Source organism: Bubalus bubalis, chromosome 18, assembly GCF_019923935.1.
Source record: "Bubalus bubalis isolate 160015118507 breed Murrah chromosome 18, NDDB_SH_1, whole genome shotgun sequence".
In the NCBI taxonomy this organism is placed as follows: Eukaryota; Metazoa; Chordata; class Mammalia; order Artiodactyla; family Bovidae; genus Bubalus; species Bubalus bubalis.
The window spans coordinates 33,740,804-33,766,209 of NC_059174.1; the positions used below are offsets into that span (position 1 = coordinate 33,740,804).

The following is a 25,406-nucleotide window of genomic DNA, read 5'->3' on the forward strand; positions in this document are numbered from 1 at the left end:
AACCTCCCAGGAGCCAGTAAAAGACACATTTTCTGGCCTTTGCCCAGAGCCACTGAATCAGAAATTCAGGAAAGGAGAGGGGGGGGAAAGAAGGAAAGAGGAGTAGAGGGGAGGTGGGTAGGGGTAGGGTCTGAAAATTAACATGTTCAAAAATCTCCCTGGGGAATTGTTTACATGGACTGATTGGCTCTGAGAGGGAGAGCCAATATTTGGGCCAAAGCACAGTCCCAATTCCAGCCTGCCCAGGGAATTCTCAATTACAACTGTAATCATTCCCCCAGTGCCCCAGGGGACCTGTGCATTGTTCTTACTTTCTAATGCATTCTCAGGGACAGCAAAAACAGCCTTAGAAGTTAGCCTAATGCTAAGAGACTTTTTTGGAGAAGGCAGTGGCACCCCACTCCAGTACTCTTGCCTGGAAAATCCTATGGACAGAGGAGCCTGGTAGGCGCCAGTCCATGGGGTCGCTAAGAGTCAGGCACGACTGAGCAACTTCACTTTCACTTTTCACTTTCATGCATTGAAGGAAATGGCAACCCACTCCAGTGTTCTTGCCTGGAGAATCCCAGGGACAGAGGAGCCTAGTGGGCTGCCGTCTATGTGGGTCGCAGAGAGTCAGACATGACTGAAGCGACTTAGCAGCAGCAGCAGCAGCAAGAGACTTTTTAATTTTGTTTTCCCCTGATTGTTCATAAAAGCTTGAAACAATGCATTAATTAACTGAGAGTTCCTTCTTACTGAAATAGGGTTAGGGGTCAGGTATTTCAGTTACCCATAGAAACAAAAAAGCAAGGATTTTAAGTACTGGCCAAATCCTTCTTAGAGGCCAAATCGAAGCAGCTGCCCAAAACATCTCCTCTCTGGAGGAACAGACCTGCCCTCAGATGGCTAAAACACAAGGCAGGGGTATAAAGGGCAGACACACGGCCCAGGCAGCATGTGAGCTGGCACAGTTACGAGGGCTTCTGGAAGAGGCAGCCACACTGTCGGTGGCGATGAGAGAATGGGCACTCCAACAGCAGAGCCTGACTCCGAGGCCTTGGCGTTTCCAGATAACACGGCCAACGTCATAGTCAAGTACGGGTATTTTGACCGGGAGCGTGCCAAGGTCCACCACCTGCCCGTGCTCATCTCGGACAACGGGAGGCCAAGCCTCACGGGCACCAGCACGCTGCACGTGACCGTGTGCAAGTGCAACGAGCACGGCGAGTTCACCCTGTGCGAGGAGGCGGCCGCCCAGGTGGGCATCAGCATCCAGGCGCTCGTCGCCATCTTCCTCTGCATCCTCACCATCACAGGTCAGTGCCCAGAAGGGTGGCAGGGGACGGCGAGGGGACTGCACGGAGGGGGTGGCGGCCGGGGACCCGGGCCCAACCCCGCGGCTTGCAGCCCAAAGCGCGGCCCTGGGCCCGTGTCAGGTCCACCTCCCCGGGTGCCGAAGGGTGGATGACAGCAGAGGAGGAGGCGTGGCTCGAGACCCTTCCCCAGTTTAAAATACTTTACATAATATTCATTCATTCAACTGACATATTTTGAGCACTAACTGTGTGCCAGGCGCTGCTCCAGGCACTTATTTATATAAAATCTCTTTTGAAAAAAAGAGGATCCAGTCCCTCTTTTGGAGAGAAATGGAAAGTATAAAATTTCTAGTTTAAATTATCACGGGGGGGGGGGGGGGCTTTCTTTCTTTTTTTAAGATTTCTCCAGCCTTGATCTCTCTCCCCCCGCCGCCCCCCTCTTGTTTGGGCCTCAGAAATTTTAGAGGCATTTTAGACCTAACCTCAGTGTAGGTTCTCCAGGAAGTAGACCCTGGGAAAAGGATTGGGGTACACGTGATTTATTTGAGAAGCGGTCCCAGGAAGGCCCAGAAGAAAGAGTGGGAGCTTTGACAGGGAAAGGAGGCAGCTGGTGAAGGGCAAGTTGTCCCACAAGTTGCCACCTCGGGCCACTGGAGCTTCTCCCTGGGGCCTGGGCGGCAGCACTCAGTCATGTTCACCCACCAACGCCCACCAGCAGATGGCCGGGGTGGTCATCTGCTCCTGCTCTTCACGTGGGGCAGGAGCCAGCCATGCAGAGGAGGCCCTTGGGTGGTCAGAGGTCACCCTGCACATTCCAGTGACAGGGCCGGGGACACAGTGAGGCTCCAGGCCTTTCCTGCCAGTGGCTCCCCTGAGAGGCCCCCTGGCAGAGCCCCCCGTCTGTGGCCAAGAGTCCAGACTGAGATTCCCCTCTCAATAAAAATCTGTAATAATGATGACACTGGCATCCCCACCACACACAGAATTGCACCTAAGCTCGCAGCCACCGTATCCGATGTAAACAGCAGAGGCGTCATCACTTGCATTTTACAGACAAGGAAACAGACTCAGAGGCCCATCCTGGCTTCCTATTAACAGTTTAAGTGACTCCAGGCTAGAAGGACAGAATCTAGGGATGTTCTGGGCCTACTTCCAGGAGCTCTCTGCCCCACACAGTCCACCCCTCCTAGGGCTGGCAACCCTTATGCAGTCATACCCCTGAGAGCTCTGAGCAGGGCCAACATCACACCACTGTCTGATCACGGGACTCTGGGCAAGTGACTCAGCTTCTCTGAGATCAGTCCACTTACGTAAAATGGGATAATAATACCGGGTGAGATGGTTGGATGGCATCATCGACTCGATGGACATGGGTTTGGGTGGACTCCAGGAGTTGGTGATGGACAGGGAGGCCTGGTGTGCTGCAGTTCATGGGGTCGCAAAGAGTCAGACACGACTGAGCGACTGAACTGAACTGAGTAAAAGAACATGAAAACGTGCCACCACCATGCCAGCATGTAGCACACAGTAGGTGTGCTCAAGAGTGGCTGCTGCTGCTGCAACGGGAGCATGTCCACCAGCACCGTCATGACCCACCATCATCATCGTGGCTCAGAATCTTTGCACCCCAAATTCCAACTCCATCTTTTCCCCCTCTTCTGCCCCAACCTCTGGCCTCCTGGCCTTTGCAGATGACAGAGAATCTGTCACAGTGCTAAGAGGTGGGAGGAATTGAGGATGCAGTTAGATGGGAAGGAGAGTGGCAGGAGAAAATGAACTTGAGAGAAGGTCCACTGTGTTCCTCTCCTCCCATCCCTACTGTGGCCAGTGACACCAACAAAGATCATACCCTGGGGTGGGGGTGGGATGGACATGACTCTGGGCTGGGAGTGAGGGTGCTGAGGGTGGACCCACCATGAGACCAGCCGGAACCAAAGCTTCTGTGTTGGCCCACGTGCCACCGGGAGCTGGGCTGGCCCAGGGATGCCCAGGGAGGAGAGGAGGGAGCAGGTGGACCTGGGAGGTAGAAGGGAGCGGTGGGGGGCGGGGGAAGCCTCCGCACAGCCTGACCAACTCTGGCTCACTGACCGCAGTGATCACCCTCCTCTTCATTCTGCGGAGGCGGCTCCGGAAGCAGGCCCGCGCCCATGGCAAGAGTGTGCCGGAGATCCACGAGCAGCTGGTCACCTACGATGAGGAGGGCGGTGGCGAGATGGACACCACCAGCTACGACGTGTCAGTGCTCAACTCTGCGCGCCATGGCGGGGCCAAGCCCCCGCGCCCGGCGCTGGACGCGCGGCCGTCCCTTTACGCTCAGGTGCAGAAGCCACCCCGGCAAGCGCCCGGGGCGCATGCGCCGGGGGAGATGGCCGCCATGATCGGGGTGAAGAAGGACGAGGCGGACCACGACGGCGGCGGCCCGCCCTATGACACGCTGCACATCTACGGCTACGAGGGCGCCGAGTCCATTGCCGAGTCCCTCAGCTCCCTGGGCACGGATTCATCGGACTCGGACATTGATTACGACTTTCTCAATGACTGGGGACCGAGGTTCAAGATGCTGGCCGAGCTGTATGGCTCAGACCCCCAGGAGGAGCTGGTGTATTAGACCACTTGCAGCTCAGGCTAGTCGGACACGAGGCATTGAGGCCTCCAGTTGTAACACTCCTGTCCCAGCCTAACAGCCCTTCCTTGCAGGTCACAGAGACTTCACCACCTTGGTTGGCAAAATCCAAGTTCCTGAAACGTCCCGGAACATATTTCAGCCATGGGTACTCCCCAAATGCTGGAAAATCAAGGCTGGTATGCTGTCTGGGTTAAGACATCCATATAACCCTGTCATCTGGAATCACGGGTCCAACTCAAAGATTCTCTCTGGCTCTTCAAAGCAGCTTATGCTCAGTTGCTGCAGGGGTTGGGGTGGGGGTCTTCCCTTGAGGTCCCTGAACCCCCTGGGGAGGCTGGGGAGCCCTGGTTCCTGTCAGCCTGGAGGCAAAAGGCTGGACAGCATGACCATGGGGCAAGACTCTCTGTAGCCCTGTCCTACCAGAAACTGGGACCACCCATCACGCTTGTCCCACCTCAGCTTTCTCACATGCTCCCAAGTACCCCCGCATTCCTCAGCCTCTCCCCAGGCCTGTCAAGAGAGAGAGGAAGGGCCCCTTGACATCTCCAAGCCTTGGGTCCGAAGGTGACCTCACTGGCCTGCTGTGCCTGTAACTATGCTGTACTGTGTATTGAAAATCCAGCCAAGGTCAGGGAAGTGGCTTGTTGAACTCTGAAGCAACTGTGAATTCTCCCTGGAGGAGCAGTGGAGACCACGTGTGACACCAGATCATAGGGTGAGGGCCACCTTCACACCCACTCCCTCCAGAAGGGGCTGGGGGTCACTGTGACCCCAATTTGAGATTCATGACACCACTCCAGTTTTGCCTGGGAAGCAGGACAGGTGTTCCCAGAGCAAAAGACCTCTCCCCATATCTCCTGGTGACTCATTCATGCTCTTTTTTTCTCTTTCCATCTACTCTTGATCTCTTGGCATAGTGGCACTTAGGATGTGACCCATGACTGCACAACAGAGCCATGTCATTTGCCTTCACACCTCATTGCTGCCACATCTCAGGGAACCCCAGCAGGGCCCCCTCCCTGCAACAAGGCAAGGCCCCTGCTCAAGTCCTGTGGTCGCCTGTGTCTCTTCCACTTTCAGCCACATATGGAACTTTCCACTGCACCACATCTTGGGGAAGGGGCATCACTCAACAGGAGAGGGGAGAGGAGAAAGGAGGCAAATTCTCCAATTCACCCTCTGTCATGGACCAAGGCTCCTGCTGTGGGCAAGGCTCCTCAATTCAGGGGACTATAGATAATACTGACTTTTAATCTTTAACTAATAACTAGGTTTTTTATACTAATAATACTTAACACATTTCTAGCTCTCACAGACATATAGAATAAGGGTATTTGCATAATTAACAGGTTTCTATTTAGGTTAACAATTTTATTTCGGGTTTTTTAGTTGGATCAAGAAATTCCTGTAACCATCTGTTTCCTATCATTGTAGTAACTGCTCTACTAATAATGACTATATATATATATAGGCTACACTGGTGCATGGAACATACTGTATTTTTTTAATAACTAAATAAAGAAAAATCTTGAAATACGTCTCTTTCTAGAGCTAAGTGAGCTCATGAGAAATAGAAGCACAGACATGCCACCACCAGCACCACCACCGCCATCAGAGGAACCCAGAGTGCAAGGTGACGCTTGCAGGCAGATTTCAGACACATACTGTAGGAAAGTGACTGCAGCGGAGAGTAACAAGGGACACCTCGTCCATCCTGGTCTCCTCCCAGAGGCCCATGCCTTCCCTCAGCCTGCACATGCCCCCCAACCCCCCTGACTCTACACAACAGGCAGGGCCTCTAGCAGCTGAGCTGCCACACCTTTTGCAAGTGGCAAATGGACCAGGTAGGTGAGATAAATCAGCAGTGAGGGAGGAAATCAATCTCTAATTAGCTGGCTAACAACAGTGACTGAGCAGCTGGCACTTCACTGGGATGTGTGAACCCCAACATTGAGGTCCTGCCTGGAAATCAAAAATGAGAATAGGAAGCAATCAAAAATGAGTGTAGGAGGCCTCCCTGACAGACTTAGGATTTGAATTGGGGAGGTGAGAGATGAAACTCACTTCAGCAAGGCCCCTGGCTCCTTTACGCCTGCCAGCAGGGTTTCCTGGGCAGTGTCTCTCTCGGGGATGGCATTTTGCAAACTGTGCTCTGGATAAACACTACTTCTTGGAGCTCTCAGGGGGTCAATATGTCTTAATTCCAATTTTTCTCTAATTTCCCTTGTGATTTCTTGATCCATCGGTTATTTGAATTGTATTGTTTAATTTCCAAATATTAGGGAATTTCCCAATTTCATTCCGTTTTTGATTTCTAATTTCATTCCACTGTGGTCAGAGAATTTTTATGATTTAAATCCTTGTAAAGTTTATGATTTAAACTAGTAAATTTATACTAGTTTTATACCCTAACATACAGTTTATCCTGGAGAATGTTCCACGTGCACTGGAGAGGAGTATGTACTCTACTGTTGTGATGGAGTGTTCCATAGTGGTATGTTAGGGTTGTTCAAGTCCTTTGTTTCCACACTGATCTTCTTTCTCGCTAGTATATAAATTTTATTGAAAGTTTGGTGCTAAAATCTCCAACCAGCACTGTTGAATTGTATACATTTCCCTTCGATTCTGTCAGTTTTTGCTGCATGCATCTTGGGTCTCTGTTGTTAGAGGCATATAGGCTTATAATTGTTATGTCTTCTTCTTGATGGACTGACCCTTTTCGCATTATAAAATGTACCTCTTTGTATGTAGTCACGATGTTTAAGTCTGATTTGTCTGATATTAGTACAGTCACTCCAGCTGTCTTTTGGTTACTGTTTACGTGGTATATCTTTCCTACCCTTTCCTTTTCAGCCTACTTGTGTCTTTTAATATAAAGTATCTTCTGTGAATAAAATATAGTTGGATCGTGGCAGATTATCCATCCTACCAGTCTCTGAAATGTTGTCTTTTACTATAAAGTGTGTCTTCCGTGAACAAAACATAGTTGGATCATGGCAGTTTATCCATCCCTACCAGTCTCTGCTATTGAAGTATTTAATCCTTTTACATATAATGTGATTACTAGTAAGGCAGGATTTATGTCTGTCATTTTCCTGTTTGTTTTCTACCTCTTGTCTTTTTTGTTCCTCTGTTATCCCGTGATTGCCTCTTTTAAGTTAATCAGATATCTTTTAGTGTACTATTTTAATTCTCCTGCAATTTCTTTTACTGTATTGTTATTTTCTTAGTGGTTCTCCTAATGATTATACTTAAAATCTTAACCCTTAACTTAGAACAATCCAGGTAAAATTTGTACCAACTCAATTTAAGTTGTGTACAAAGCCTTGCCCCTAATATCTCCACTTCCTCCCCGCCGCCTCTGTGGTGTCTCTGGTGCACGTATCACAGTGCTATACCTTGTATGCCCAACAACACAGATGTGTGTTTATTGCTTTATGCAGTTGTCTCTTAAATCATACAGGAGGGGAAAAGAGAATTACAAGCTACATATGTACTGTCTTTTGTATCTACCTATATAGTTACTTTTATCACTGATCTTTATTTCTTCATGTGAATTCAAGTTACTGTCTACCATCTATCACTTCAGCCTGAATGATCCCTTTAGTATTTTCTGTAGGGAGAGTCTTTTAGTGAGGAATCTCTCCATTCCATCTGGGAAGACTTGATTTCACATTTATTTTTTTGGTAGGGTAGTTTTGCTAGATACAGAATTAATAGTTGATATACATTTTCTTTCAGCCCTTTGAATTTCATCCCATGGCCTTCTGACCTCACTGGCTTCTGATGAGAAGTTGACTGTTAAGCTTATTGAGGAAAATTTTGTGTGATAAATTATTTCTCTCTTGCTGCTATCAATAGTCCCTGAGTCTGTGATTTTCAATAGTCTCATTATGATGTGCCTAGGATAGGTTCTAGAGTTGATCTTACTTGGAATCCACTGAACTTCTTGAATGTATATATTAATATTTTTATAAAATTTGAGAAGTTTGGGGCCATGATTTTTTCAAATATTCTATCGCACTCTCTCCTCTCCTCTGTGTGTGTTAGTCACTCAGTTGTATCCAACTCTTTGAGACCCCATGGATTGGAGCCCACCAGACTCCTCTGTCCATGGAATTCTCCAGGCAAGAATACTGGAGTGGGTTGCCATTTCCTTCTCTAGCGGATTTCCCAACCCAGGTATCGAACCCAGGTCTCCTGTATTGCAGGTGGATTCTTTACCATCTGAGCTATTAGGGAAGCCCTCCCCTCCTCTGGGACTCCCATTATGCATTTGTTAATATACCTGCTAATTTCCTATGGACATCTAGATTTCTATTCATTCTTTTTTCTTTCTGTTCCTCAGACTAGATTATCTCATTTTACCTATCTTCAAGTTGGCTGACCCTTTCTTCAGCCAACTCACATTTGCTCTTGAGCTCGTCAAGTGAATTTTTATTTCACTTACTGTACTTTCAACTCCAGAATTTCTATTTGATTCTTTTTAAAGCCTCTTTATTGACATCCTCTATTTGATGACACATCAGTCTCATACTTCTCTTTCATTCTTTAGACATGATTTCATTTAGTTCTTTGGACATATTTTAAATAACTGGCTTAAAGTATTTGTCTAATAAGACCAACATTTGGGTTTCTTTACAGATAGTTTCTTTTGATTGCTTGTTTTCCTGTCAATGGGCCAATTTTTCTTATTTCTTGGCATGCGTCATAATTTTTGTAGAAAATTAGTATTTAAATAATACAATATGGCAACTGTGGAAACCAGAGTTTGTTGTTGCTAGGTTTTCTTGGTGCTACAGTTTGTTTATTGACTTTCGTTTGCTGTGTGTAGCTACTGAAGTCTCTCTTTGACTGTTGTTGTTCAGTTGGTAACTCATGTCTGACTCTTTGTGACCCCATGGACTGCAGCACACCAGGCTTCCCTGTCATCCACTATTACCCAGTCTGCTGAAATTCATGTCCATTCAGTTGGTGATGCCATCTAACCATCTCATCCTCTACTGCCCACTTCTTATGCCTTCAATCTCTCCAAGCATCAGGGTCTTTTCCAATGAGTTGGCTCTTCATATCAAGTGGCCAAAGTATTGGAGCTTCAGCTTCAGCAACAGCCCTTGAATATTCAGGATTGATTTCCTTTAGGTATGACTGGTTTGATCTCCTTGAAGTCTAAGGGACTCTCAAGAGTCTTCTCCAGCACCAAAATTCAAAAGCATCAATTCTTTGGCACTCAGCCTTCTTTATGGTCCAACTCTCACATCCATACATGACTCCTGGAAAACCCACAGCTTTGACTAGATGGACCTTGTCAGCAAAGTGATGTCTCTGCTTTTTAACATGTTATCTAGGTTTGCCATTGCTTTCCTTCCAAGGAGCAAGTGTCTTTTCATTTCTTGGCTGCAGTCACCGTCCACATGCTACTCTCTTTGGTAGTAGTCAGTTAGTGACTGGACAGAGTCCCTTAAACGCCTGGAAGGAAGAAGTCTCTCAGAATTTGCCAAGGGTTCTTTGCCTGTGTTGGGGAACTTCTGCTCAGGCAGATAGTTTACAAGTCTGTCTTAGCCTTTACTTTCTGTTGCACAGAGTTTCAAGATGAGCCAGAGGTGAGAGCTTAGGGCCTTCCCAGGTCTTCCCTGAGAATGTGCACAGCTCTACACATATGAGTGGCCTTTTAGATTCCTAGGAATATGCCCAAGTTTTTCAAAGCCCTCTGTAGACAGTCTATTCCTTAAGTTTTCCTTTAAAATTTTTGGTCGGCTTCTTGTTTGCCCTGCCTGTTATCACTGCCTAAGGCAACTGTGATGTTAAAAGACTCTCTCCAATCATTTTCAACAAATGATCTGCGGGGGGTAGGGGAGAAACGCTTGTTTGCATTAAGCAAGCTTTAAGTTGGGTCAAATAAACACAGCCTTTCAAGGGAGCTCACCTAAGGAAGCACCAGATAGGTCAAAAGACACCAGGTATCTAGGAACTGAGCTTTGGAGGAGTTTATATTCTGTTCTGCTCCTTCCAGTGGTTGCCAGGCTGCTGATTTGCACTACAGCTGTGGAGCTATTGGGCTTCAAGGTGACTACTGGGCTAGAGAGAAGTGGATGGGACTAAGGCAAGTTAAAACAAAGCTTTAACTGCAAAGTTAACTATTCTTACCACAACTTAGCCATTTGGTTTTTGCCGCTTCCTTTTTTGTTTCGTTGTTGATGTTTGTTCTTGTTTGCCATGCCAAGCAGCTTGTGGGATCTTGGCTCACTGGGCAGTTCCTGGCCCTTGGCAGTGAAAGCGCTGAGTCCTAACCACTCCTAACCACTGGACTGCCAGGGAATTCCCTTAGCTATTTGTTTTCCATGAATACTCCTTGGATTGTTTCAAGCCTTTGGGTAATTTCCAAAGTTCTGAAAAGGTTGATTTTGATCATTTTTCCAGTGTTCTCATTGCTTTTATGGAAGAGAGGATTTCCTTATTCTCCATTCCCGCTGATGTCACCCCCTCAGATTGGTTTTTGAACTCTATTTTCCTGTTTGAAGTGTCTGCCCTCTGAACTCACAGTTGTCCAACCCCTGAAGCCCATGAGATCTATGTACTACTTTCAGCTCCAAGAAGTCTTCCAGGCACTCCCAAATCACGGAGTCCCTATCCCTCCAGCCTTCCAGAGGGGCCTGGCTCTGAGCACGATGCCACCCTGGCCACATTCTCTCTGAGTCTTGTTTACCCTAAGGTGGCAGGAGTGATCCTCATGAAACCAGAGAGCTCATCTCTCAATTAGCAGCCTTTAGTGGATGCCATGAAAGGGCAAAAATCCAGTGCTCCCTGGAATCTGCTTACCACACTGCACACACCTGCTCCAGCCAACTCTGGGCCCCCCACCAGGCCAAAGTGGGCAGAAGCTAAAGAGGTTCTGAGCCTTTCCTCAAGTCAAATGAGGCCAGCATCACTTTCCATGACTAAAGTGAGACCCTGGAGAAGGGAATGGCAACCCACTCCCGTATTCTTGCTTGGAGAATTCCATGGACAGAGGAGCCTGGCGGGCTACAGTCCATGGGGTCACAAAGAGTCGGACATGACTGAGCACACATGCATGCAAAATGAGACCCAGAAAGGGATCTTTCTGGAACTCTATCTTTCTGGGAAGGCCCTAAGCTCTTCCCTCTGGCTGACCTGAAGGTTCTGTGAAACAAAAAGTGACCAGAGTCACACAGCAAGTTAAAAGAGAGTTGGGAGTAGCACATGCCTTTGGCTCCCAGGAAAGTATGGCTCTGCAAGAGATTTCCCTAGATCTCGGGGCTTAGAGGCTGCAGGAAACTTCATCCATGCCCATTGTGCTAGTAATGGAGAAAGTGACCACTAGGGGGCACAGGGCCTCAACACATGCTCAGGACTCTCCAGCATCCCTGAGATGGAATACCTGGGTATCCTAACATACACCTCTGGTTCTGAGGGGCCTGGACCTTGAAGGAACCTAGATCAGACAGGGGGCTACAGGGTCCAGCCCCACAACTTGCTCTGCATCTCCCCTCATGCCAGTCTCTAATGGGAAAAGAAAGGCAAGTACTTGGTTCCCCACCTTCTCAAGTAGATGGGTTATCTGTGACCTCCAGTAGCTCTGATGACATGGAGAATCTCAACTAGCGGGAGCAGCTGGCCCTGGATGTGCACCCCATTATCCCTTCATGCACCAGGAGCCTCTCCCCCCACACTCAGCCCTCCAGCTCTGTTGCACCCCACTTTTGGCAAGTCAATCCTGGAGCACTGATTCTTAGGCCAGAAAGAGCAACCATCCTTGAGCACCCTGGTTCCAGGTATCTCCCAGGTTAAGAATCCTTACCATAAATTCTACTGTCCTCAAAATGACAGGCTGAATCTCTGATCTTTACAACCAAAACCGCAGACCACATAACAATTCCCCTTCTAAGGACATAGACTAAGAGACAAGCACAGGGTGTATCTGCCACAGTGTTAATTTCACATATATATAAAGTAAAAAATAGAAAACAACAGAAATGCCCAACAATAAAAGACTAGTAAGGTAAATTATGGCAGATCCATAAAACAATACTGGGCAGCCATTATATCATGTGACATGGTCATCTTGAGCTGAATTCAAGGTCAAACCAAAAAGCTGAACCCAGTGCATTATTAACAGTCAGATCTCAACATTTTTACTTGCAGATATCCATCTCCAGGTTTGGAAATTATGAATAATTTTTCTTAATTCTGTGTTTTCTAACTTTCTTTAATTAGCATGCATTATGTTTATAAGTAGAAAAGAATGGTAACTTGTAAACACTTTCTTCTCATTGAAAAATAGTAAATTTGATAAGCAAAGTTCATCCCCACATATCATTTAAAGTTTAATCTTAAAAAAAAAGTTTTTTAGTTTACTATCTACTAATGCAATAGATAGCTTTTTAAAGTAATTGCTTCTGAACTCAGTAAAATGGTTGTTGCTGTTTTTAATCATTCCTTTTGGCAACCCACTCCAGAACTCTTGCCTGGAAAATCCCATGGACGGAGGATCCTGGTAGGCTACAGTCCATGGGATCGCAAAGAGTCGGACACAACTGAGTGACCACTTTTCAATCATTCCTTTGAACTTTGTCCTGTGGGACCTGCATTTTTGGAGCTGTTTAACCCCATATTTCCAGCAACTTTTTGGATCTGAACTATTATAATCCGTGGGATGAAGAAAACATGGTGTTCTAGCCAAGTGATCCCACAGGATTCTGCAATGCATAGAAAATCTTACAGTACTCTAATACTACATTACTCAAAGATATAAGAGAAAAGGCTGAGACCAATTTCCGCAGTCCATCCAAAGGCGATCTGGATATGTCTGGGAAAGTTGAGTGTCCACCAACTCTCAGAGACTTCACAGGACTTTGCAATATGCTTTTGTAGCATAAGGTGTAGGAAGTGCAGTTAACCTCTGATGCTCCTGAGTAACAGTTGCTGGTGGGATGTTTGATGATGTTACACAGGAAGCTGTGCAAGGCGGGGCGGGGGGCGGGGGTTGTTTTCAATGGGACTCTAAGCAGGAAATGAGTCCTCACATCAAAGAAAGCAAGCAAAACTCTATCTCTGAGCCTAGGAAACCAACCAGAAAAGGCTCTTCCTGACTGAGCACAGGGAGACCTATTGACACAAGGTGTTCAGCAAGAAACAGAAATGCCCTGCCTGGGGTATCACATAAAAAGTCAACACTTCGCAGAGTGTAGAGAATAATGAAAAGTGATCTGGGGCATTTTTTAAAAAAACATACATTTGGTACAGCCATACAATTAAATACTACTTAGCAATAAAAAGGAAACACTGATACATGCAAAAACTTGAATGAATCTCAAGTGCACTATGCTAGGCAAAAGAAGGTAGACTTAAAAGGCTACTATGTGTGTATGCATGTGTGTGTGTTAGTCACTCAGTCCTGTGGGACTCCTTGCAACTCCATGGGCTGTAGCCCACCAGGCTCCTCTGTCCATGGCAGCCCACTCCAGTATTCTTGCCATGCCCTTCTCCAGCTACATACCATATGATTCCATTTATACAACATTCTGAAAAAGGCAAAATGGTCTGTCTAGTCAAGGCTATGGTTTTTCCAGTGGTCATGTATGGATGTGAGAGTTGGACTGTGAAGAAAACTGAGTGCCGAAGAATTGATGCTTTTGAACTGTGGTGTTGGAGAAGACTCTTGAGAGTTCCTTGGACTGCAAGGAGGTCCAACCAGTCCATCCTAAAGGAGGTCAGTCCTGGGTGTTCTTTGGAAGGACTGATACTAAAGCTGAAACTCCAGTACTTTGGCCACCTCATGCAAAGAGTTGACTCATTGGAAAAGACTCTGATGCTGGGAGGGATTGTGGGCAGGAGGAGAAGGGGACGACAGAGGATGAGATGGCTGGATGGCATCACCGACTCGATGGACAAGAGTTTGAGTAAACGCCGGGAGTTGGTGATGGACAGGGAGGCGTGCTGCAATTCGTGGGATCGCAAAGAGTCGGACACGACTGAGCGACTGAACTGACTGACTGATACCAGCAGAAAACAGATCAGGGTTTCCAGGAGTTGCAGGGGAGGAATGGCTTAACAAAGAGAAGCTCCACAAGAAAGACTTTTCATTATCTTAACTGTGGTAGTGGTTATACAAATCTATGCATTTGTCAAAATCATAGAACATATACTCCAAAAAAGTAAGCATTAATTTTTTTAATTATCAAAAAAATTTTAATGGAGAAATATTTGATCAGGGTCTCACTCTATAAGCAGTTAATTTATTGGTTACTTCACTGGTGCACAAGGCGCCTCTGGAACACATACTCGTTTCTTCTTTCTTTCTCAACTATCTGTCGAACAATAACTCCCTCAATTCTAGTCCTGACACCTCTTGAAGCCCTCTCCTCCTCTTCTCTACTGTTCCAACCTTAGTTGGAACCCACTTCGTTCTCTGTACTATGGTACCCCCGACATTTCCCAATTGTTCTTCCTATCTCTAGCCTAAACCCCTGCCAGCCTTTCTCCTGCTAATACTGAAATGATTTTTCTGAAGTGCAGATATGATCTCATACTTCTTTGCTGAACAGTCCTAAATAGAATTTTTCAAACCTGCCATGGCTCTCCACTGCCAGACATAAGAGTCCAAAGCCTTCAGCCTGGTACTCAAGGCCATGCATGATCTGGCTTCTCCTTAAAATTTATTTTCTTAGTTACACTCATATTGGACATTCCAGTCATATTAAGCTACCTTTCCTCAGACCATACGGTAGGTTGCCTTTTCTGTCAAAATATGCACTGCCCTTCTCTGTGGGAGGTCTACCCATCCCTAACCCACTGATGTCAAACTTGGCCAGGTGATGCACTTTCCCAAATGAGAGTGGAAGAGACATTTGCCTCTTTGGAGCAGTTCATGGTTCTACCATCTCTCCTCTTTGCCACCAGCAATGTACACATAACTTGAGTGAAAAATACACCTTAAGGGACTTCCCTGGTGGCCCAATGCTTAAGACTCAACCTGCCAATGCAGGGGACAGGGGTTCGATCCCTAGTCTGGAAATATCCCACATGCCATGGAGCAACTCAGCCTGTGCACAACTATTGAAGCCCGTGCCTAGAGCCAGCGCTACACAATAAGAGAAGCCACTTCAGTGAGAAGCCTGCTCACCACAACAAAGAGCAGCCTTCACTTACCACGACTAGAGAAAGCCCCAGAGCAGGAAAGAAAATCCAGTGCAGCCAAAAATAAACAAGCAAACAAAAATTAATAAATAAACCTTGACTGTCGTAAACCACTAAGATTTGGGGGTTGTCACCAAAGCATAATTTAGCCTAAAGTAACTAAAACTCTCCATGTAAGGTCCATAATTGTTCACTTTGAAATCTCTATTCACAGTACAGACACACAGCTGATATTCAATACATATTTGTTGAATGAATAAATATAATAAGTGAATGAATAAACAGATGGCCCCTGAGCCTTGGCACATGATACTCTCTCTACAAAGAGTGACCATCTCTGCTTCTTTATTGCTCAACTCCTCCTCCAATCAAACCTCAAAGATATCCTCCTCCAAGAAGGCTTCCCTACCATCCCTCCCTCCTCCCTAAAGCACTATGTGTATTTATGCTCTCATAATAACTGTGCAGCTCCCCACCCTGGCTGTGAGGCCCTTAGGCAAGGCCAGACCTGCCTCACCTCAGTGGCCCAGTTCCCAGGAAAGCCGGCCCAGAACAAACGGGTAGATGAATGAATGAAGGAGTGAGGTGTGGGGAGTCTTCTATCTCTTCACTAGCCACAGGCTTTCTGCACTCCAGGCCCTTGCATGGGCTGTTCCCCTGGATGGAACATGAGTTCCTTCCCTGTTTGTTGGCCTAACTCTTCTAAATCCTTTAGCATCACCTGCCCCATCCAATGCACATCCTTGTCACAATTAAGTCACTCCCTCTCCCTTGTTCCCACAAACTTAATATATCCCTTTAACAGAGCCCTCGTCACATGGTGCTGAGGTCTTCTATGGCTTGCCTCTCTTATTCCTCACCCACTCCAGCACTCTAGCGCAGGGCTTGAGTTATATTCATCCCTAGGTCCTCATACTTAATGACAGCAATAACCAAAATAACAACAAAAACGAACCAGGCCTTACTCTTTTCAAATAAATGGGCAGATGAAAATTTGAGTGAATAAACTAAGTGACTGGATTCTAGGATGTTCCTCCATCATTCCTCAAAAAGTCCAGGATTGACTGAAAGTGCTGTGATTGAATGTGCTGCGGCTGAGCTGACTGGCACTTTAGTACCACAGCTGCCTCCTCTCCCAGGCCTCTGCCCTGGTCCCTAACTTCATGGGCCACACAGCCCGTCACTGGTGAGTAGCAGGGGGGCTATAAGGCTCAGCACATGGTCCCCCTACCCTATACACCAGCCAGTCCCTGAGCAGACTTGGCAAAGGTGTCCCAGAGAGTGTGACTCCAGGAAAGTGTGTGCACAGGTTTGCCAGTCCTGAAGCCTCCTCCTCTCACCTCTTATCAACAAGGACAACTGGGCGAGGGGAGATGTGCAGAGAAGGAGGAGGAGCAAGAAGGAGTCTGTGCCATCCCAAGGTCAATGTGCATGGTTAACTGTATAACTGACTGCAGACGTGATTGGGAACTCTGACTATGATGGTAACCACCCAAGGTCAAGAAACACTGGTCACCTCCACAGAATGGCTTCTTCCCCTGACTCCTGCTCCAGAGAATCCCAAGGGAATCAAGCAGAATGATAAGGGAAAGGAAAAAGAAGCACTTATCTAGAACTCATCCTGACCACACACCTCCAGGAACTTCAATCACCTGGAAACCAACCAGAAGCAAAGAAAATGCTTCTATGTAACTGATCGGTACTCCTCAGAGATGCCAAGTTCATAAAAGCAAGGAAAGAAATCAGAAACTGTTATAGACCAGAAGAGTCTGAGGAGACACAACTGCAAGCAAGTTGGGATCCTGAAGCAGATATTGAAACAGAAAAGGAACATTAGGTAAAAACTAGAGAATTTCACATAATATACAATAAAAATATTGTACCCATGTTACTTTCCTGGTTTTGATCATTGTACTATGGTTGTATAACTCGTTATCACTAGGGGAATCTGGGTGAAGGATATACATGAACTCTTATGTTTGCAATTCTTCTGTAAGTCTAAAATTATTTTTTAAATAAAAAAGAGTATGCTTTGTTTGACTTCTAAAGGACTGCTATGCAGTTAGCAATGTCCTGCTAAGAATGCAGTCCTTCTTATCAAACCTGGTTTGTGAATATAGCATAGTACTGTTCTCTCAAGAAAGCTACAGCTCTTCTGTGAAGCTTATAACTATCAAATGGAAGGAGGAGGAAAGCTAGAAGAGATACCCTGAGAAGCGACAGGGAGGGTAAAGGACTACAACAACACGAGAGCAGACAGGACGCTCGAGGCAGTCCCCTGTTCCAGCACAGCTGCGGGTATCTTTATGCTCCAACTCCACTGGTGCAACAAAGGCTTATGGAGCCCTGGGCCAGATCCTGAGCTGGGGACACAGGACTGAGTAACTCTTGCTCTTCCCCTCCAAAGGCTCATAAATAGGGTGGAATGTATGTACAAACACAAAAGAAAATCTTACACAATTTCTATCACTTTGAAATGTGAAGTGTGTTGTGGGGCCCCAGATGAAGGAGATATTAGTTCAACATGAGGGAAAATAAAGCCAGAGAAGCCTCTGCAAAGGGGGCTTTCAGATGCTGGAGATGGGTGGAGCCCAGGGGGTGAGGGGGAAAGTGACTGAAGTAGAACCTAGAGAGGCATGCAGGGACCAGATCAGAAAGGACCTTGACTGTCCTTTCTAATGTAGACCTGGCCCCATAGCAATGGGAAACTACTGAAGGGCTTATCTAGGGTGTGGCTTGATCTAAGGAAGTGCCAGCGCTGCAGTGGAGGGGTGTCCTTTCTTCCAGACCAAGTTGAAAAAAGCTTATATTGAGGGCAGCATGGCCCTGCTTATGCGATGCTTCTAGCACATTGTTCAGTTCAGTTCAGTTGCTCAGTCGTGTCCGACTCTTTGCGACCCCATGGACTGAAGCATGCCAGGCCTCCCTGTCCATCACCAACTCCTGGAGTTCACCCAAACTCATGTCCATTGAGTCGGTGACGCCATCCAACCAGCTCATCCTCTGTTGTCCCCTTCTTCTCCTGCCTTCAATCTTTCCCAGCATCAGGGTCTTTTCAAATGAGTCAGCTCTTCATATCAGGTGGCCAAAGCATTGGAGTTTCAGCTTCAGCATCAGTCCTTCCAATGAACACTCAGGACTGATCTCCTTTAGGATGGACTGGTTGGATATCCTTGTAGTCCAAGGGACTCTCAAGAGTCTTCTCCAACACCACAGTTCAAAAACATCAAATCTTTGGCACTCAGCTTTCTTTATAGTCCAACTCTCACATTCATACATGACCACTGGAAAAACCATAGCCTTGACTAGACGAACATTTGTTGGCAAAGTAATGTCTCTGCTTTTTAATATGCTATCTAGGTTGGTCATAACTTTCCTGCCAAGGAGCAAGCATCTTTTAATTTCATGGCTGCAGTCACCATCTGCAGCGATTTTGGAGCCCAAAAAATTAAAGTCTGCCACTGTTTCCACATCTATTTGCCATGAAGTGATGGGACCAGATGCCATGATTTAAGTTTTCTGAATGTTGAACTTTAAGCCAACTTTTTCACTCTCCTCTTTCACTCTCATCAAGAGGTTCTTTAGTTCTTCTTCACTTTCAGCCATAAGGGTGGTAATATCTGCATGTCTGAGGTTACTGATATTTCTTCTGGCAATCTTGATTCCAGTTTGTGCTTCATCCAGCCCAGCGTTTCTCATGATGTTGTTAAAAGGAACAAGGCAATATAGTCCAAACAGAGAGGCTAAGAAACAGCTTATTCCCCAGAGGGTCAAATTCACAAGACTCTGCAGGATTTCTGCCCTGCCTCTCCCAAGGGCAAAGGCTCAGCTAATCCAGGCTGGGGGTATAAATCTTTCTGTACTGCATTTGGGGAACATGCTTAACATACTTCTGGGAGATGAGTTCTCCTAGCAGCATTTCAAGTCCACCCTGGTCAGCTCAAAACAAACAGCAGACAGACTCCTCAAATGAGAGGGCAAGAGAGGGGGCCGGTCTGTGTCTGCCTGCCTGCTCCCCTAGGCTCCTGAGCTACTGAGCCTGCTTAAGGGGAGCAGGCGCAGGTGCACTGAAGCACCCCCAGCCGTCTTGCTGGGTTCCACAACTGCCTGTTCTGAGTCCTATGAATGTGAATAGGTGGCACTGAACGTTCCCAAGTTACCAAGCATCCCCAGGAACTCTGGTGGAGAAAGCCAAGATAGAAAGAGGAGGCAGGGTTAAGAGTTCCCTTCAGAACCCTCATACACTGTTGGTGAGAATGTAAGCTGGTGCAACCACTGTGGAAAACAGTATGGAGGCTCCTCGGAAAACTAAATATAGAATTACCATATGAGCCAGCAATCCCACTCCTGGGCATATATCCAGACAAAACTCTAATTCAAAAAAATACATGCACCCCTATGTTCGCAGCAGCACTATTCACAACAGTCAAGACATGGGAACAACATAATTTATTCAATTTATTCATCAATAGATGAATAAAGAAGATGTGGTGCATATACATACAATGGAATACTACTCAGTCCCTTGGACTATAAGGAGATCCAACCAGTCAATCCTAAAGGAAATCAGTCCTGAATATTCATTGGAAGGACTGACACTGAAGCTGAAGCTCCAATACTTTAGCCACCTGATGCAAAGAACTGACTCACTGGAAAAGACTCTGACGCTGGGAAGGATTAAAGGCAAGAGGTAAAGGGGACAACAGAGGATGAGATGGTTGGATGGCATCACCAACTCGATGAACGTGAATTTGAGAAAGCTCCAGGGGCTGGTGATGAACAGGGAAGCCTGGTGTGCTGCAGTCCATGGGGTCACAAAGAGTCAGACACAACTGAATGACTGAACTGATATAAAAGAATGAAACAATGTCCTTTGCAGCAACATGGATGCAGAGATTATCATACTAAGTGAAGTAAGTCAAGAAAGACAAATACCATATGATCACTTGCCTGTGGAATCCAAAATATGACACAAATGAACCTATTTATGAGACATAGAGAACAGACTGCTGGTTGCCAAGGGGAAGTGGGCTTGGGGGAGGGATGAAGTGGGGGGTGGGATTAGCTGATGTAAGCTTTTATATACAGAATGGATAAACAACAGGGTCCTACTGTATGGCACTGAGAACTATACTCACTAGCCTATGATAAACCATAATGGAAAAGAATATTAAAAAAGAATGTGTGTGTATATATATATATATATATAGGTATAATTGAATCACTCTTCTGCACAGCAGTAATTAATACAACATTGTAAATCAACAATGTTGTTTTTTTGGTCACTAAGTTGTGTCCAACTCTTTACAACCCCATAGACTGTAGCCCACCATGCCCCCTGTCCATAGGATTTCCCAGGTAAGAATACCAGAGTGCGTTGCCATTTCCTTCTCCAGGGGATCTTCCTGACCCAGGGGTTGAACCCAGGTCTCTCGCATTGGCAAATGGGTTCTCTACCACACACCAACTAGGGAAGCCCATAAAGTCACCTGTATTTCAACTAAAAAAAAAAAAAGTCCCCTTCATATTTGATTGCTGCTCCAAGGGAGGGACCACAGTCTGGACAGGAGACCCAGGCCCCAGGCAGTGCCTGATGGAGACCTTCTTCTGGGTAAAGTTTCTTAAAGGACAGGGATTTGTCCCAGGACTCACAGCCCATGAAAAAGAGAGTGAATGGAACCCAGATTTTCTGGCTCCAAGTCCAGAGCTCCTGAACCAGACCTGAGTGAACTTCTCTCTGCTTTCTGGCAGTTGGATAAAGCAGAGGCCCCATGTGATCCTCTGTGTTCCATCCTTGCCCCGCTGGCCAATGCCTCACCAGTGTATTGGGCACCTCCTATGTGCCAAGTCAGCCCCTCCAAACCACACTCTTCCCCTGTAACATCCTCTGAAATAAGTGGTGGAAATGCTCAACACACATAAGGTTGCTATCCATGTTTTCTGCACTGGTTTGTTTATTTCTACACCATTTTTCTCCAAAAAGAATCAAAGCCACTAAAAGGCACACATATACTGGGACTTCCCTGGTGATCCAGTGGTTAAGACTCTACACTCTAAATGCAGGGACCTCAGGTTCAATCCCTGGTTGTGGAACTAAGAACCCACATGATACACAGCACAACTGAATTTAAAAAAAAAAAAAAAAAAGACACACACATACGATCACATTTTCTCTAACAAATGAATGACTAGGGGTAAAGGAAACACAAACCTCAACTTCTAAAAAATAAGTGAGTGAATCTGGACAAAGGAAACACATGCATTACAATTTTTTTAAACAAATGAGTGAATTGGGAAGGGAAAAACAAAGACAGGAAATAAAAAACTCAGGATGACATCTAAAGATACAATTCCTGCACTTGCCAGAGGCTGACCCCAAAACTTTCAGCAGCAGCCACTGCAGAGGAAAGCGCCCCCTGTAGCAACATTTACAATATTCAAGAGATATTTTAAAATAAATAAAAAGAGAAAATTATTGTTCAGAAGATGTGAAACTCTTTTTGTTACTGAGCCTCAAAACAAAGTTCTCCACGGACAGAATAAATATGACTTCCCTTCCCTTTATCCCCCTGCCTGGAAATCTAGTTCCTTCTCAGTCACCAAGTAGGGAGCCTGCCTCTCCTGCCTGGGCTGTGCAGGTACAGAAAGAAGGGGCACTCTATCAGTTTTTAAAACTTTTTTTAATCAAACTACATCAAGCATACATTAAAATGCACACAAGTGTGCTGTCCAGTAAAATTTTACAAAATATACCTGTGTACCCAGCATTCAGCTCAAGAAACAGCATTACCAACATGCCTGGAGCCCCCTCCCAGCCAATGCCTTTCCGAAGGCAAACACTGCCCAGACTTATAATACCATAGATGTGCTTTTCCTGTTTTGGAACTCATATAAATAGAATCATTCAGTGTCTGGCTTCCTTCACTCAACCCTGTGTGTGTGAGTTGCCCATACATAGCTTGTGGTTGAAGTGTGTTCATCTTCATTGCAGAATTCTGTCGTGTGGCTATACCACAACTTAAGTCTCCTGCAGATGGGCAGATCTGTCCATTCTTGGTCAGGAAAATAAAGATAATCACACGTTGCACATGGGTATTTTTAACTTAGCTAACTCTTAATGATTTAAGTGCCTGCATTCAGAAGATGCCAGTGTTATTTTATTTGCCAGTTATTCCTAAACTTTTAATTCTGACATCTGAAAACTATCAGTCTGGCAGCTGACATTACTTGGATCAATAAAATCTATTTTTTGTAACCAAACATGGCTCAGTCCTGTAGCCAAGCGACCAAAAGACATATAGGAAAAAAATGTAAGAATTTGTCTCACTCTTTTTCACTTAGACTCAATACTTATAGACAACATTTACTGAAACATTATTGTGAGTTAGGAACTGCACTAAATATTTTGCCTGTATTATTTCTTTCAATCCTGACAAAAACCTCAACAGGACCTTACAGCTTTGTCCTAAGCACCTAGCATAGGATCTAAGAAACCACACCCTAAAAAAGTGCTTATTAAATAAGGCAATGAATGAATAATAGCAGATACCATTCATAGGGCCCAAAGTATATGCCAGGAACTGTGCCAACTGCCTACATTCATTATCATATTTAGTCTTCTCAACATACCTGAGATAACCTAGGAGACAACTTTGGGGGTGCTGCCCACCTCACAAGTCCCCACTCTCTCTGAAAATCACCCCCTGCTTCAGGCAGGGTCTTGGTCGACAACCAGACTAGGGACCAACCACGCCAACCAGACCACCCACGGCTATCAGCCTGCCACAGCAGAAGGCCCCACACCTAGAGTAATCAGCTCTTGCCCAGAGGGCAGTGTGCTAATGGGACACACAGGACGTCTTGTACGAAAGGCCACTTCACCAACGTCAGGAAGCATAGCGAACTACAGACACACAGAAATAAAAACAGCAGCTTAGGCAACATGAGCTGACAGAGGAACATGTCCCACATGAAGGAACAATAAAATCTCAGGAGAAGAACCAAGTGAGGTAGAGACAGGCAACCTGTCCAATAAAGAGTTCAAGGTAATGATCATTAAGATGATCAAAGAACTCAGGAAAAGAGTGGATAGTAAACAGAGTGAGAAGCTAGAAGTTTTTAACAGAGTTAGAAAATATATAAAGAAGAACTAAAGAGAGATGAAGAATATAATAATTGAAACGAAAAATACACTAGATGGTATCAACAGTACATTAAATTATACTGAGGAATGAATCAGTGAGCTGGGCAAAAATGGAAATCACTGAAGCTGAACAGGAAAAAAAAAAAAAAAAAAGGACAAAAATCAATGAGGACAGTTTAAGAGACCTCTGGGACAACATCAAGCACACTAACACTCATATCATAAGAGCCTGAAAGAGGAGAGAGAAAGAACGGGGCAGAGAACATATCTGAAGACATAATACCTGAAAACTTCCCTAACCAAGGAAAGGAAACAGACATCCAGATTTAGGAAGCACGGTGTCCCAAACAGGATCAGCCCAAAGAAGACCACACCAAGACACACTGTAATTAAAGTGGTAAAATTTTTTTTAAAGAGAAAATATTAAAAGGTCACAAGGGAGTGGCATGATATACTTAGAGTGATAAAATGGGGAAACGTACCACCTAGAAAACTGGACCCAGCATGGCTTTCATTCAGGTTTGATGGAGAGATATAAAGTTTTACATACAGGCAAAAGCTGAAGGAGTTTACCACCACCAAACCAGCTTTATGAGAAACGTTAAAGGGATTTCTAACTGAAAAACAAAAGGCCACAACCAGAAACATGAAAATTATAAAAGGAAAAAGCTCATCGGTAAAGGCAAATATACAGTAAAGGTAGTAAATCAATTATGTACAAAGCTGTGGTCCTAGTGTGATTAGATTGCCTAGTTTTCTGTGAGTATGGTTTCAGTGTGTCTGCCCTCTGATGCCCTCTTGCAACACCTACCGTCTTACTTGGGTTTCTCTTACCTTGGGCGTGGGTATCTCTTCAAGGTTGCTCCAGCAAAGCGCAGCCAATGCTCCTTACCTTGGACGAGGGGTATCTCCTCACCACCGCCCTTCCTGACCTTCAACGTGGGATAGCTCCTCTAGACGCTCCTGTGCCCTCGCAGCCAGGACGTGGGGTTGGTCCTCCCTGCCGCCGCCCCTGGCCTCAGGCGTGGGGGTGTGGGGTAGCTCCTCCCGCCCACAGCCCCTGGCCTCAGGCTTAGTGGGGTGGGGTAGCTCCTCCCGCCCGCTGCCCCTGGCCTCCGGCTTAAGGGCGTGGGGTATCTCCTCTCAGCCGCCCCGCCCCCCCCCCCCACCCCGACCTCAGACATGGGGTAGCTCCTCTCGGCTGTTCCTGCGCTGTCGCAGTCTGGCACTCTCGGCCGCGGCCCCTGACCTCAGACGTGGGGTAACTCCTCTCGGGCTGCGCTTAGCACACCCATCGCAGCCGCCTGCGCTGTAGTGCGCCCGTTGGCATCACTGACTCGATGGACATGAGTCTGAGTGAACTCCGGGAGTTGGTGATGGACAGGGAGGCCTGGCGTGCTGCGGTTCACGGGGTTGCAAAGAGTCGGACACGACTGAGCTACTGATCTGATCTGATCTGTACAAAGCTAGTGAGAAGGCCAAAAGGCAAAAATAGCAAAATCATCTATACCTACAATAACCAGCTAAGGGATACACAAAACAAAAAGATGTAAAATACGATGTCAAAAACAGTAATCATGAGGGGAGGAGAGTTTAAAAATTCAGGGATGTTAAAATGCATTTGAAATTCAGAGATCAGCATCTTAAAACAATCATAGGTAGATAGATAGATAGAACTCATGGTAACCACAAACCAAAAATCTATAAGAAATACACACACCAAAAAAAGAGAGATAGTGAGAAAGGAATCCAAAGAAAGAAAAGAAAGTTAGTCTCGCTCAGTTGTATCCGACTCATTGGGATCCCATAGATTGTAGCCTGCCCCACTACTCTGTCCATGGAATTCTCCAGGCAAGAGTACTGGAGGGGGTTGTCATTTCCTTCTCCAGGTGATCTTCCCTACCCTGGGTCTCCTGCATTGTAGGCAGATTCTTTATCAACTGAGCCACTAAGGAAGCCAAAGGAATCCAAACATAACACTAAAGATAGTCATCAATTCACAAGGAAAGAGAACAAAAGAAGAAAAACGCAACAAAAAAGAACCTACAGAAACAAGCCCAAAACAGTGAACAAAATGGCAATAAGAATATTACCTATCAATGACTTCTTTAAATGTAAATGGGCTAAATGCTGTAATCAAAAGACACAGATTGGCTGAATGAATACAAAAACGAGACCCATA

General features: G+C 45.9%; 1 protein-coding gene and 1 long non-coding RNA gene across 5 annotated transcripts in view; one reads left to right on the top strand and one right to left on the bottom strand.

Moving 5' to 3' along the window:
• The window catches only part of CDH5 (cadherin 5), a 37,696-nt gene extending 32,238 nt beyond the window's left edge, over positions 1–5,458 (top strand). For both annotated transcript variants that reach the window (XM_006072116.4, XM_006072117.4), the window contains exons 11-12: positions 1,053–1,298; positions 3,392–5,458. In XM_006072116.4, coding sequence (XP_006072178.3) covers positions 1,053–1,298; positions 3,392–3,906 — 761 coding nt within the window. In that variant the 3' untranslated portion in view covers positions 3,907–5,458. The remainder of the gene's footprint in view (positions 1–1,052; positions 1,299–3,391) is intronic.
• Positions 1–25,406, bottom strand: part of LOC123330416 — an 83,815-nt gene that overhangs the window by 20,325 nt on the left and 38,084 nt on the right. The gene's annotated exons all lie outside the window — the stretch shown is intronic.